This window comes from Panulirus ornatus, chromosome 72, assembly GCF_036320965.1.
Source record: "Panulirus ornatus isolate Po-2019 chromosome 72, ASM3632096v1, whole genome shotgun sequence".
NCBI classification, from domain to species: domain Eukaryota; kingdom Metazoa; phylum Arthropoda; class Malacostraca; order Decapoda; family Palinuridae; genus Panulirus; species Panulirus ornatus.
The window spans coordinates 7,057,811-7,070,541 of NC_092295.1; the positions used below are offsets into that span (position 1 = coordinate 7,057,811).

The window sequence follows — 12,731 nt, forward strand, 5'->3', positions numbered from 1 at the left end:
TCTATATTTTGATGGCACTGCTTTTTCGTATCTACTCCATTATGTTCCTCAACTCAAAACGAACGCATAGAAGGCCGCTCAAAGGATACAGCTAACTACCCTCATACCAGTATCAGTACAGGAGGCGATTGGAACGGGAACTCTGAACCACAGCCAAAAGATTGCCCACCGAGTCTTTATGTGATCTGCAACTGGGACTGGGTTCGTCTCCAGAACAGCCATCACCCTTTAATTCTTAGAAACAAGTACTCCGTTGTTCTTTTCGTAGAAACAGGACATTTGTAGTCTTTTAAGTAGAAGGCTAGGTACTTCGTGATGTCCTTCCGTAGTGGCTAAATGGCAGAGTAAAACAGTCATGGAAGTTCTTGCAGACGACGAGATTGTATGACCAAACAGACAACGTCTGCGATGTAACACATTTTCACCGAGTTATTCAGATCTTATAGTCACCCCCACATCGTCGGTCTGGTCCTGCTAACAAAGTGAATGTGTCGACTAAAAAAAAGGATACGACGGAGTAAGAGTGTCTTTTTAGCCTTTGGGCCTCAGTGGTAATGATCCAGCCTCCTTCTCTCATGGCGGCCGTCATGGATGGAGGGAGCCATGGTCAGATCACTGGTGGAGTGAACCTTCACCTACCGGCCGTCAGGAGTAGAGGGAGCCATCGTCAGGTCACCAGTGGAGTGGTTCAGGAAGAAGGAGGGCTGCTGGCTCCTCCAGGCAAAGGTCTTGGAGTCAGTGTCCCAATCGTCCGGATCCTTGACGTACACCCTCCCCAGGGGCACTTGTCCCACCGCTGTTCCCAGCTCCTGCAGCAGAGAGAGGTGAGAGTAAGAGAGTAATTCTTACTTGGGAACATAAGCATGAAAATACATCTGGGAAAAATAGATCTATAAGCAAGCGATCGTCGAATGATCTAATGTATGTACATAAGATCATTCATAAAAGATAAATCAATACTTGTTCAAGACGGCATTAAATAAATCGTAGATTATATTCCTGAAGGGAGAAACACTGGGGCATAATATATTAAACACCAAAGTGTAAACTTCAGTAACAAGAAGAAAAGCGAATAAGAATAATCTTCCTAAGGTCGTTTCGAATTCACAACCGAGTGTTCGAGACAGTGAACCAGTGAACCCATAACGACAGCGGGGAAATGTAAGAGACCCTAATGAACTTTTCTGATTTGATGGTTCGACTCTGTGAGTTTCAACAAACATTTCTTACTCTGATACAAACGTAACTCAGTTTACTAAGCACTATGAAATGGAACAGCTGATGATTAACCTGACGATGCATTATGGGAGACGTGCTCCTTCAGGTCAGACCTGGTGACCTACTGGACGCCATGTCCCGTCCGGGTCCGACCATGTGTAGTGTCTGTCAGTGGACCCCATGTTGGGTGTGCCAGTACTGGTAACAGTATTTTGGAAGATAATGTTTGTTGACGATGTTTAACTATACTGATGACTGACCTGGAGGATCTGGGCTAACCTAGAAAGTGGGGAGACAGCATGACCTGGAGGGCTAGGACCTATAGCTGCCCTGGTGCCTTGGGACAATGCCTGACCTGGAAGGTATGGACAGTGACGACCTTGGAGGCGGGTTCCATGGGGTTGTCGTTGATGTCGTCCACATGGAGGGTGAGGGTTACTGTCGTGGAGAGAGGCGGTCGTCCAGCGTCGGCGACAACAAGAGGCACCAGAAGGGCGTGGTGCTCCTCCCGGTCCAGGGCGGTCCTTGTCCAGACCACGCCCACGCCACGCCCACCGTCCCCTCCTGATACACAAACAAACAGTAATCTATATAGCAATATGGTAAATCATAAAGGATTATAGCACTTTCTATAAATGTAAAATAAAACTTTTCACAGTCTTTCAGTAATTACTCATTCCACATTCTTTAACTGGCAACACCGAAATATTTTTCTTTACAAGGAATTTCAATCCCAGTTTGTCACTAGCAGGAATCATGAGTCTATCATCCTCCTAATCTCCCTGGCGTGCTTATGACAAGATCATTAAAGGATAGAAAAGTCAACATTTTTTGATCCCATACTTGGATATGATATATGCAATAGAAATTATAAGGAGATGTTTGGAACATCTTATGAATCTTCAACAACAGATCTCATGTTTCACATCAGATGCTGAAGATATTTCTGGGTAAATCCTGGAATAATGTCTGATAAGGATTAATCTTTCATGTTTTAATCGTCATCTAAGACCATTACAACTATCATGCATAACAGCCATAACAAATCCCTGTCTTATATAACAGTCCTAACAACTGGGACTCACTCGTCATGCGTGACAGCCATGACAACTGGGACTCACTCTTGTCATGTATGACGGTGATGCTGTTGGCCACGTGAGGGGGAGCCCTGGGGTCCAGGGCCAGGGTAAAGGGGGGTCCGTGCCCCCTGCGCCAGTCATCAGGGTCCCCCAGCCTTACCCGCGCCACCTCCTCCCGAGCCTGCCCTTCCTCCACCACCCGCGCCTCCCGCGGCCACGCCAGGAACGGCGGGTTGTCGTTCACGTCTGTCACGTTCACCTGGAGGGTGAGAGGGAGAGAGGCATCGGTGTCAAGTAGGATATGACCTGTGTCAGGTGGGACAGAACCTGTGTCGGGTGGGGCATGACCTGTGTCAAGTTGGTTACCTGTGTCAAGTGGGGGTCACCTGGGTCAAGGATTCACATGTACTGGCCCACGGGTCACATTCAAGGCTCGAACCCAAGGTCACGCCCTTTCATACACCAAGTCAGCGACAGGTTATATACTTTACCATGTATTATCTTCAGACTGTGTACAGAATCATGTATGAGCCTACATTATACATCAGGTCTCATGATAAGCAGTCAGGGTTCGAACCCTGGTTCAAACAATCCTACATGCATCTTCACGTCTGCCACATGATGGATACTGCATCATATATTACCCTAAAACTAAGCAATGTATTATGTATTCGCCTTAAATAGGGTATTGTATTATATATTAGCCTTAAACAGGGTATTGTATTATGCATTACTTTAAACAAGTGTATTGTATTATACATTATCCTCAAATAGGATATTGTATTATACATTAGCCCACGTTACTGTAGAGTACTCACCGTGAGGGTGGCAGTGGCTGTCCTGGGCGGCAGACCATCGTCCACCGCCCACACCAGCACAGTGTGGGCGGCCGCCGCCTCTCGGTCCAGGCCGCCAACTAGCCTCACCGCCCCTGACCCGCCCTCCACCTCGAACTGTTGCCTACGCCGCCCCTCGGGGTCGCCAGCCCCAGCAATGCTGTACCGCACACTGCCCTCCCCGCCCTGGGGAAGAAGGCAAGCTGATCAGGGGCGTATCCAGGGGAAATGGTGCCTACATCAAATACTGAAATTGCGCCCTTGACTTGATTAAAAAGGTACATACAGTGGAAGTATAGGAAAATATATAGTGTAATTATAAACCGTTGAAGAGTTAGGCAAAACTTAAATTCATATAAACTCTTAAAGACTGAAGATTATAGATTTATTTGATCAAAATTGTAAGGTAGAAGCGGTAATGCAACTGATAGTAGCAAAATATTACTATAGGTGAAAAGTAGGCGAGTTCCTATCCTATCTCACAAAACCAAACCGTTAAAAATGTCAATTGGGTAGCATAGGTCAAAACAACAAACCTGTTGAGTGGTGCCTTCTTCAAGTAGCGCCCAGGGCACCTGCCCTACCTGCCACACCCTAGATACGCCACTGAGGCTGATTAGTGGTAGTTAGTGGTTAAAGTTATTCGTTAGCGGTGATGATGGTTAGCTGTCACTGATGATGACAAGTAGTGGTGGTTAGTGATGGTGGTGGCAAGTAGTGGTGGTTAGTGTTGGTGGCTAGTGGCGGTGGTGGATGGTGGTGGTAAGTAGTGGTGGTTAGTGATGGTGGCAAATAGTGGTGGTTAGTGTTGGTGGCTAGTGGTGGTTGTTAGTGGTGATAGTTCTTAGTGGTACTAACTAGTAGCAGTAGTATGTCGCAATAGTAATAGCCATTAATGACACTAGTTTATACCAGATGGGGTTATTAACTACTTCTAAAAACTATACCTAATTACTTTCTTCCTCTAGATATAATCGTATAAACGTTAGTGATTAAGTATCTATTAAAATTCATCAGAATCAAACCCATACGACAGAATGTCTTGAGGATGGTCGTACTTACTTCCTTCGGGTCGTACTTACGCCGTCTAGGTCGCAGGCGGTGAAGGTGGTGAGGTGGGTGCCCAGGGGTGTGTCCTCTGGAAGGGTGAGGTGGGCGTGGTTTACGCCGATGAAGGTGGGCGGGTTGTCGTTTGTGTCCAATAGTCGTAAGTTGACCCAGGCGCCATCTACGTGGTATTTATCCTCCCAGCCGTCTTCACCCTGCAGGTGTAGGCGCAGGTGTGTGGGTAGACAGGTGTACTGGTGGACAGGTGTGTGGTTGACCAGGCGTATATGGTGACAACAGTTATGTGACTGGACAGGTGTGTGACTGTATAGATGTATGAGGCACGGCTGTGGCTGCACAAGTGTGTGTGGTGACGACAGATGTGCAACACAAGTCGTGTCCAGGAGAAAGCAGGTGTAACCCTTGTGGATGCAATAGGTGTGCCTCCGTCATGTTCCCCCTTTAAAACATATGGAATTCCCTTTGTCCTTTCGTCTTTACCTCTTCCTATAACCTTCCCACTTTTAAATGTCACTATATATATATATATATAAGTGGTAGAGGATGTGTGGATCAGGTGTTTGCTTTGAAGAATGTATGTGAGAAATACTTAGAAAAGCAAATGGATTTGTATGTAGCATTTATGGATCTGGAGAAGGCATATGATAGAGTTGATAGAGATGCTCTGTGGAAGGTATTAAGAATATATGGTGTGGGAGGCAAGTTGTTAGAAGCAGTGAAAAGTTTTTATCGAGGATGTAAGGCATGTGTACGTGTAGGAAGAGAGGAAAGTGATTGGTTCTCAGTGAATGTAGGTTTGCGGCAGGGGTGTGTGATGTCTCCATGGTTGTTTAATTTGTTTATGGATGGGGTTGTAAGGGAGGTAAATGCAAGAGTCCTGGAAAGAGGGGCAAGTATGAAGTCTGTTGGGGATGAGAGAGCTTGGGAAGTGAGTCAGTTGTTGTTCGCTGATGATACAGCGCTGGTGGCTGATTCATGTGAGAAACTGCAGAAGCTGGTGACTGAGTTTGGTAAAGTGTGTGGAAGAAGAAAGTTGAGAGTAAATGTGAATAAGAGCAAGGTTATTAGGTACAGTAGGGGTGAGGGTCAAGTCAATTGGGAGGTGAGTTTGAATGGAGAAAAACTGGAGGAAGTGAAGTGTTTTAGATATCTGGGAGTGGATCTGTCAGCGGATGGAACCATGGAAGCGGAAGTGGATCATAGGGTGGGGGAGGGGGCGAAAATTTTGGGAGCCTTGAAAAATGTGTGGAAGTCGAGAACATTATCTCGGAAAGCAAAAATGGGTATGTTTGAGGGAATAGTGGTTCCAACAATGTTGTATGGTTGCGAGGCGTGGGCTATGGATAGAGATGTGCGCAGGAGGATGGATGTGCTGGAAATGAGATGTTTGAGGACAATGTGTGGTGTGAGGTGGTTTGATCGAGTAAGTAACGTAAGGGTAAGAGAGATGTGTGGAAATAAAAAGAGCGTGGTTGAGAGAGCAGAAGAGGGTGTTTTGAAATGGTTTGGGCACATGGAGAGAATGAGTGAGGAGAGATTGACCAAGAGGATATATGTGTCGGAGGTGGAGGGAACGAGGAGAAGAGGGAGACCAAATTGGAGGTGGAAAGATGGAGTGAAAAAGATTTTGTGTGATCGGGGCCTGAACATGCAGGAGGGTGAAAGGAGGGCAAGAAATAGAGTGAATTGGAGTCATGTGGTATACAGGGGTTGACGTGCTGTCAGTGGATTGAAGCAAGGCATGTGAAGCGTCTGGGGTAAACCATGGAAAGCTGTGTAGGTATGTATATTTGCGTGTGTGGACGTGTGTATGTACATGTGTATGGGGGGGGGCCATTTCTTTCGTCTGTTTCCTTGCGCTACCTCGCAAACGCGGGAGACAGCGACAAAGTATAAAAAAAAAAAAAAAAAAAAAATATATATATATATATATATATATATATATATATATATATATATATATATATATATATATATATATATATATATATATATTGTCATGTACTCTCCTAAGATCTTCTTTAAGGATATTGGATTACTAGCAATCGAATAGTCGTTTCCCTGTCGGGGGCGATCATAGCCTCGCAGTTAGCGTTCCCAGCTACCACGCAAATGGTACGGGTTCGAATCTTTGCATATATATATATATATATATATATATATATATATATATATATATATATATATATATATATTATCATGTACTCTCCTAACATCTTGTTTAGATTTAAAATCTTATATTATTTTGTCCTCCATACTACGCACCGCTGCCTCTCTGCCATGTTGGAACCAGATCGTTCTTCGTTCATTCAAGTCCTTGTTGCTTCGTCTCACTTTGACTGAGACAAGCGGGGCTTCATACCCACTCCTTATATACCAGTGCCGATGCATTCCACGGCAGTCTCAACCCAGACGGCATCCTGAGGTGTAGTGGCTCTTCCCCGAGGTGTGGTGGTGTGGTAAAGGAGCGTAACGAATTTTTTTATATAAGTTAAGCTGCCTTTGTGGTTAAATACACTTATGGTTGTATTAACATAGTTTTATGTTGTGTGCTGGGAATTTGCTTTTCATTTGATTTGTGGTTAATTAGTTATTATACTTGCTGTTACTTCTATGTTTGATTAATAATATTGATCATTATCAACCTGGGCTCATTCTACACCTGTAATTTTTCACAATCATTTATGACGGGTCTTCTCCTCGCAGTATAACCTAGACAACAGTGTTTTATATCGACCATCACCTTCATTACTGTAAGAGCTAGATTCGTTATAGTGTGTGTGTGTGTTGGGCGCAATAATCTGATAATCCTAAAAAATCTTCACTTTTCTTTAACAGTCTAACAAGTAAGAATTTCTTCATATCCCCCAGCAAGAGAGGGACAGAAGACCTACCGTGTCAGTGACTTGTACCCTGAAGCGGAAACCCCTCCTGTGGGAGGGGTTCTCGAAGTCTAGAGGAATCACAGCCCTCAGGTCCCCTCCTGGGTTCCCTTGAAGTCGCACACTTACGCGGAATAGCTGCCAACCACGACCACTACCCGGCACGACCTGCGGACCCACACAGTACGACTTTACAAACCACCCTAGATGGGTCCTGATTTTCAAGTCGAACTATAACTCAGAATCTAAATCTCCTTTTACTGTAATCTAGAAAAGATTTACAAGTGACGTGTGAAACATAGGTTCTATCATAAAGCTTAACAAACATTCACTCTGGGGATGGATTTAGTTATGTTCAAGGTGTGTTGCTCAGAAATGGACATACTCTAATCACTTGACTACTCTGACTATTCTTTCATAAAATGATCAAAGAATATTTCTTGCAGAGACATCATTAACATTGATGGTCTGTATTGTCTTATTGCAGTAAGGGCTCAAAATTATTTTACTTGAAGCGTCTTTACTAATGGCAAATGGGGTCTTCATCTAAATGCAACAAGGACCTCAACTAACGGTAGTCACGTCCTTCAAATAACGGCATTCAGGGTCTAAAATCCATGGCATTCTGAGATTCAACTACTTGAATTCAGGGCCTTCAACCAAGAGCAGTCAGACACTTCAACTTATGTTAATCAGGGTTCTCAACTGATGACAGCCAAATAACCTAACAATGGATGCTAAGGTAAGAACCTTATCTGAGGTGGAGTCAACAAATTCAGATCTGGTGTCCAAGAAACTCACCCTGAAGGAGGAAGTGACTAACCGTGAAGGGGGGACTAACTAACCTGAAGAAGGGACCAACTAACCCTGAAGGAGAAGTCGTTGGATACGTCGGGGTCGACGACGGTGAGTGTGGCCAAGACGTGGCCTGGAGCTCGACTCTCTGGCACGTCCAACGTCCACTCCGGCCTCAAGAACCTCGGGGGCACATCATTCACGTCCTCCACCTCCACAACCACCGTTCCTGTCCCTAAAGGCAGGTGAGTGCGTTTCAGCAGAGTCTCTAGGGGCAATACCTAATACTTCTATTCAGTAGAGTTATTCAGCAGCTAACAGACATTATTGACAAAATATTCCAAGGGCCAAACGTTCGACTTTGAAAACTTCCAACTCTCTCTTGTTGGTTATACTTGGGTTTTGACAGTTCTGAATTAACATACCCAAGTACAGATACTTTAGGTGCTAAACTAACTTACTATCATAAAGATAATTCAGCTCCTATATTTTGACAGTTTAACGTTAACATATCAGAGTATACGTAATCTAGCAGCGAGCTTTTGAGAGTTCAAGTTAACACATCAAAAACTTATACTTTAGCTTAGCTGCTCTTCTTTAGTAGTTCTAAGTTAAGATATCAGTCTGATTACTTAAGCTCCCACGTTCTGCCAGTTCTAAGTCTAATTACTTTACTTACCATTTTACACAAATTATCCACTCAAAAATGCCTACGTCGTGGCCAGTGATAACAAAGCATCAGGGGACTGTTTCATGTACTGTATCCATCACAGCGGTACGTCAAGATTTATGATCGTCTGTGGTATACCAACCTTGAGGCCACCTGATGTACATGCATTCCATAAGCCATCTAAGTAATCAACATGCACCATTGGGGCATGAGATCATCTATAGCAGACCTGTCCATGAATCTATCTGTGGTACAAGAACCTTTGGGGCTACTTACGCTACACATAAGCTCGAGGCCATCTATGGTGCACGTACCCTTGAGTCCACCACCATCAGTGGCCACCACCTGGATGGTGTATTGTTGAGCCTTCTCCCTGTCGAGACAGCAGATAGTTGTGGTGATGAGACCCAGATAAGTGTCGATGTCGAAGATGGCCTTTCCAGATGATTCATCGATGACGTTCTTCTCCAGCGAGTAGGTCATGCGGGCATTTTGGCCCTCGAGTGGGTCATCATGGTCTATAGCCATCATCTGGGCCACTAGTGTACCTGGAGACACACACATAACACAGTGTACCATAACCTTCAAAATGCTGAGTGACATCGAACTGCCTTTGTCTTTGGGGAACTGAGCATGGACTTCGCAGTGTTTGAAGAGATGTTCGAACCACGAAAGAGGAGGGCAAAAGTAATACACTTAGGAAAGGAAACAATTGTCAATAGTAAGGAGACAATTATCATGAATACAACTAAGGTTAATACCTCACTGATTATGATCAAAGTTTCACAGAGGTTTATTATTTGTATTCTGTTTCACATGCTTAGATACTGCAAGCCAAGTTTTTATGCACTTAATCTTGGGGAAATTTTTTTGATCTTGGAATTAGATTTAAACCTTTCTACTAACCTCTGGATGTCTGCATCTCCTGAAAATTTCAAACAAGGAAGAATTCCAGGGTTTAGTAGCTGTCACTGGTGCTCCTTAAATTAGATCAGAGAGTCTAAAAGCAACAGTAACATTCACCATGAAAAGATGAGAATTCTTCATTCAAAACTGTATCTATCATTACCGTACATGCTCTAACCACAAACCAATTAATCCATCAACATACAAGTATCTAAATTCTGTTCGATATTGTTTCATCTATGATCTAGAAATCGCAAAATAAAACAGACATCAAGATCACTCTCCTATCAAGAGAAAACCGAAATTCTATTCACTCGAAGAGCAACCAAGAAAAATACAAAATGATTTTCTACAGAAAAATTGTACCTGCCATCTACAGGGTTGCTGAAAGTCTTAAACAGAGATAAACCCTCTTCAAAGGCCAGATACAGCAAGCTAAAGGCTGCTGTAAATGTTGAAGATTCCAGCATTTGCATACTAAGGTGACGTGATGACAAAAAACGTTGCGATGTTGGAAGAGAGAGAATGGTTCCAGTGGTGTGAGGAGAGAGAGAGAGAGAGGGGGGGGGGGAGTGAACCCTGTTAGTATCCTTGGTAAGAGAACTTCCAGTAAAAACACAGATGTCTCAGTTTCGCTAGCTCGCTCTGATAACCTTCTGAAAAAGTGTCATCGTAAAAAGGCCCGTTAAGGCGAGACTAATTAGAGACGGCAAATCCCACTAATGAATGGTTCTCCTGAACCAACAGACAAAGACTCAGTATCGAAATTCTCCAAGTCTGACTTTACTAAGTTTTTTACGACTCGCAAAGTTGAGAAAAATGTTCCTCATTAGATAAGCCAAAGGACTTTCCTCTTCACAAATGGTGATATCAGTTATCAACTATTGATAATTTGCCATTGGTGTTCCTGGTAAAAGTAAAATCTTTACTATGAGTGTTGAGAGATACTTTATTACTATGTTAGATTTATTTTTGTGTATACTTCCAGCCATGAATGCGCCAAGTCAGAAATCTCGTTACAAGATGGCAGCGGATACCCCACGAAACAAAATAGCTTGTTTTCTCGTCATTGTACGATGTTTGATAGTCTGAAGATCTAACTTATAATCTCATCACTTGATGGCGGCAAATAACTATAAGATCTATGGTTATAACCTCTTCATTAGATGTCCGTAATCAGCCATATGACATAGTTTATGGTATTGTCACCAGGTAACGTTAAATAGCTGTATATTTTATTAGCGATAGACTGCAGTTAGTTACAGTTTACAATCCCATTTTTACCTAACGGTAAGTATCATTATGATAGTTTATAATCTTATTATTACATCATGGTAAAAAGTCACAACATATAGTTTATAATCTCATCACTGATTTGTGACTAGAAAAAAGAGTCAAGGAATAGTTTATAATCTCATCACTAAATGGTGGTAAAAAACAAAAAAGTCAAAAGAGAGACTTTATAGTTTCATCACTAGCTGGTTAAGAATAAACAAAATACGCCTCAGGAACCTTTTACGGCAACATAAATCTTAAGGAAAGAGGGAAAACTGGGGCATCTCCTCTTCAACTACTTGGTGGGCGAGTATCCATGCTTTTATCTCGATTAAGGTTTATGATAAGAGTTCCATCAAGAGAAAAGAAAAAAAAATTAAGTTCTAAAGGTTCAAAGGAAGCAGGATTAAAGCCGAGGTGTAGTCATGTAGAAACGGAAAATGAAAACAAGGTGGGGGTCTACAGCTATAGGTGAATAGATGTATTACCAGATCCATTGTAACAATCATAATGGACATACATGGATGAGGAGATACACAGAAAAACAAGAAAGTGAATATATATATATATATATATATATATATATATATATATATATATATATATATGTATATATATATATATATATATATATATATATATATATATATATATATATATATATATATCAACAGAAAACGAAAATGATAATTTCCCAGGAGAGACAGGAGCATAGGTCGCGTACCTTTCGGCGTGTCCTCTGAGACGAAAGCGGTGACGATGGTTTCGGGGAAGAAGGGCGCGTTGTCGTTGACGTCCTTGAGGTTGACTCTGACGTCCGTATGGGCGGCCAGCTCCCCGTCCGTGGCCCCCACCCGCAGCCGCCACTGTGGCCGCCCATTGGGCGGATCCCTATCCAGAGGCTTTGGTGGGCAGCACAAGTTAGTGTGGGTGGCAGGTAGGGGGTGGGGATTTGTGTGGGCTGCACGTGTGGGCGGGAGGTTAATGTGGGCGGCAGGTGGGAAGACAAGGACTGGTGTGGGCGGCTGGTGGGTGGTTAATAACATCTAAAGTTATCAAACTGTATTTGACTTGCACCAACATCGTACATTAATACTCTCTTCTTTTTCCTTTACACTACTTTGCAATTACCACAACTTTCAGCTTCCTCACACCCATATTTCTCAGCCAAACATGTGTGCCCCAGCAGAACTAGCTATACCAAACTCTCGACCTTACAACCTACAACTAATTAGATAAAGTAAACTACAGGTAGCATTACTCTCTGTTACAGGTTGCAAGACAGCGAGTGCCTTAATCACTTCTTAAAACCAATCTTGAGATGCTAAAGGAAAAAAAATCCATGGAATCATCCACCCGATGTGAGATCAAGCACAACCAATTTCAGATGCATTTAGAACACAAAACCCACCGACGTTTCCAATGTAAATGTGTAAATGAATTACAAATTCAAGTGGGATTTACAAACGTAAGTTCATCAGAAAGAAGGCGTCAAGCCTGTACCATAAGGGGAGTTGCTGGTGCCGCTGGGGGCTCCCGTAAAAATGATGCGATTGTGACTCCATTTAGAATGTTTATTTAGCCACAGCAAGACGTTCCAACCATTCCGAGGTATATGTACTCCTTAATACAAGATCTGATAGTTGTTAGACTTAACACATTGTCCTTTTAACTTATCTCATCCGAAAGAAGGAAGACGAAAAACCTGGAAGGCTGTCTCTCGTGAAATTATCTTGGCTTTATTTTCTTCGACAGTTCGAGTCACTGAGAATTTTCATAGTGTATATGTGTCTGTCTGTCTATCTGTTTGTGTGTAAAGGGAAAGTGGCTGAGAAGTCAGTGGAAGGTTAGAGGGTGATTATTTTGGAGGTTTCGATAATTTTCAATGGAAGAGAGGAATTAAGACAGCAAGGATGGAGGAAGAAATAAAATATAGAGAGAAAGAGAGGATATTCACGATCACATCATGCTTTTCTCCCTTCTTAAAAACAATATACTGATT

The 12,731-nt window shown here is 42.9% G+C and overlaps 1 protein-coding gene across 1 annotated transcript in view; it reads right to left on the bottom strand.

The window, feature by feature from the left end:
- Window positions 1-12,731, bottom strand: part of LOC139748037 (putative neural-cadherin 2) — a 77,087-nt gene that overhangs the window by 17,095 nt on the left and 47,261 nt on the right. Inside the window, exons 7-15 of the mRNA XM_071660603.1 lie at window positions 11,454-11,631; window positions 8,863-9,096; window positions 7,950-8,113; window positions 7,096-7,251; window positions 4,216-4,395; window positions 3,116-3,319; window positions 2,340-2,556; window positions 1,574-1,782; window positions 640-809 (exon numbers count right to left, since the gene is read on the bottom strand). Of these exons, the coding sequence (XP_071516704.1) occupies window positions 640-809; window positions 1,574-1,782; window positions 2,340-2,556; window positions 3,116-3,319; window positions 4,216-4,395; window positions 7,096-7,251; window positions 7,950-8,113; window positions 8,863-9,096; window positions 11,454-11,631 (1,712 nt within the window). The remainder of the gene's footprint in view (window positions 1-639; window positions 810-1,573; window positions 1,783-2,339; window positions 2,557-3,115; window positions 3,320-4,215; window positions 4,396-7,095; window positions 7,252-7,949; window positions 8,114-8,862; window positions 9,097-11,453; window positions 11,632-12,731) is intronic.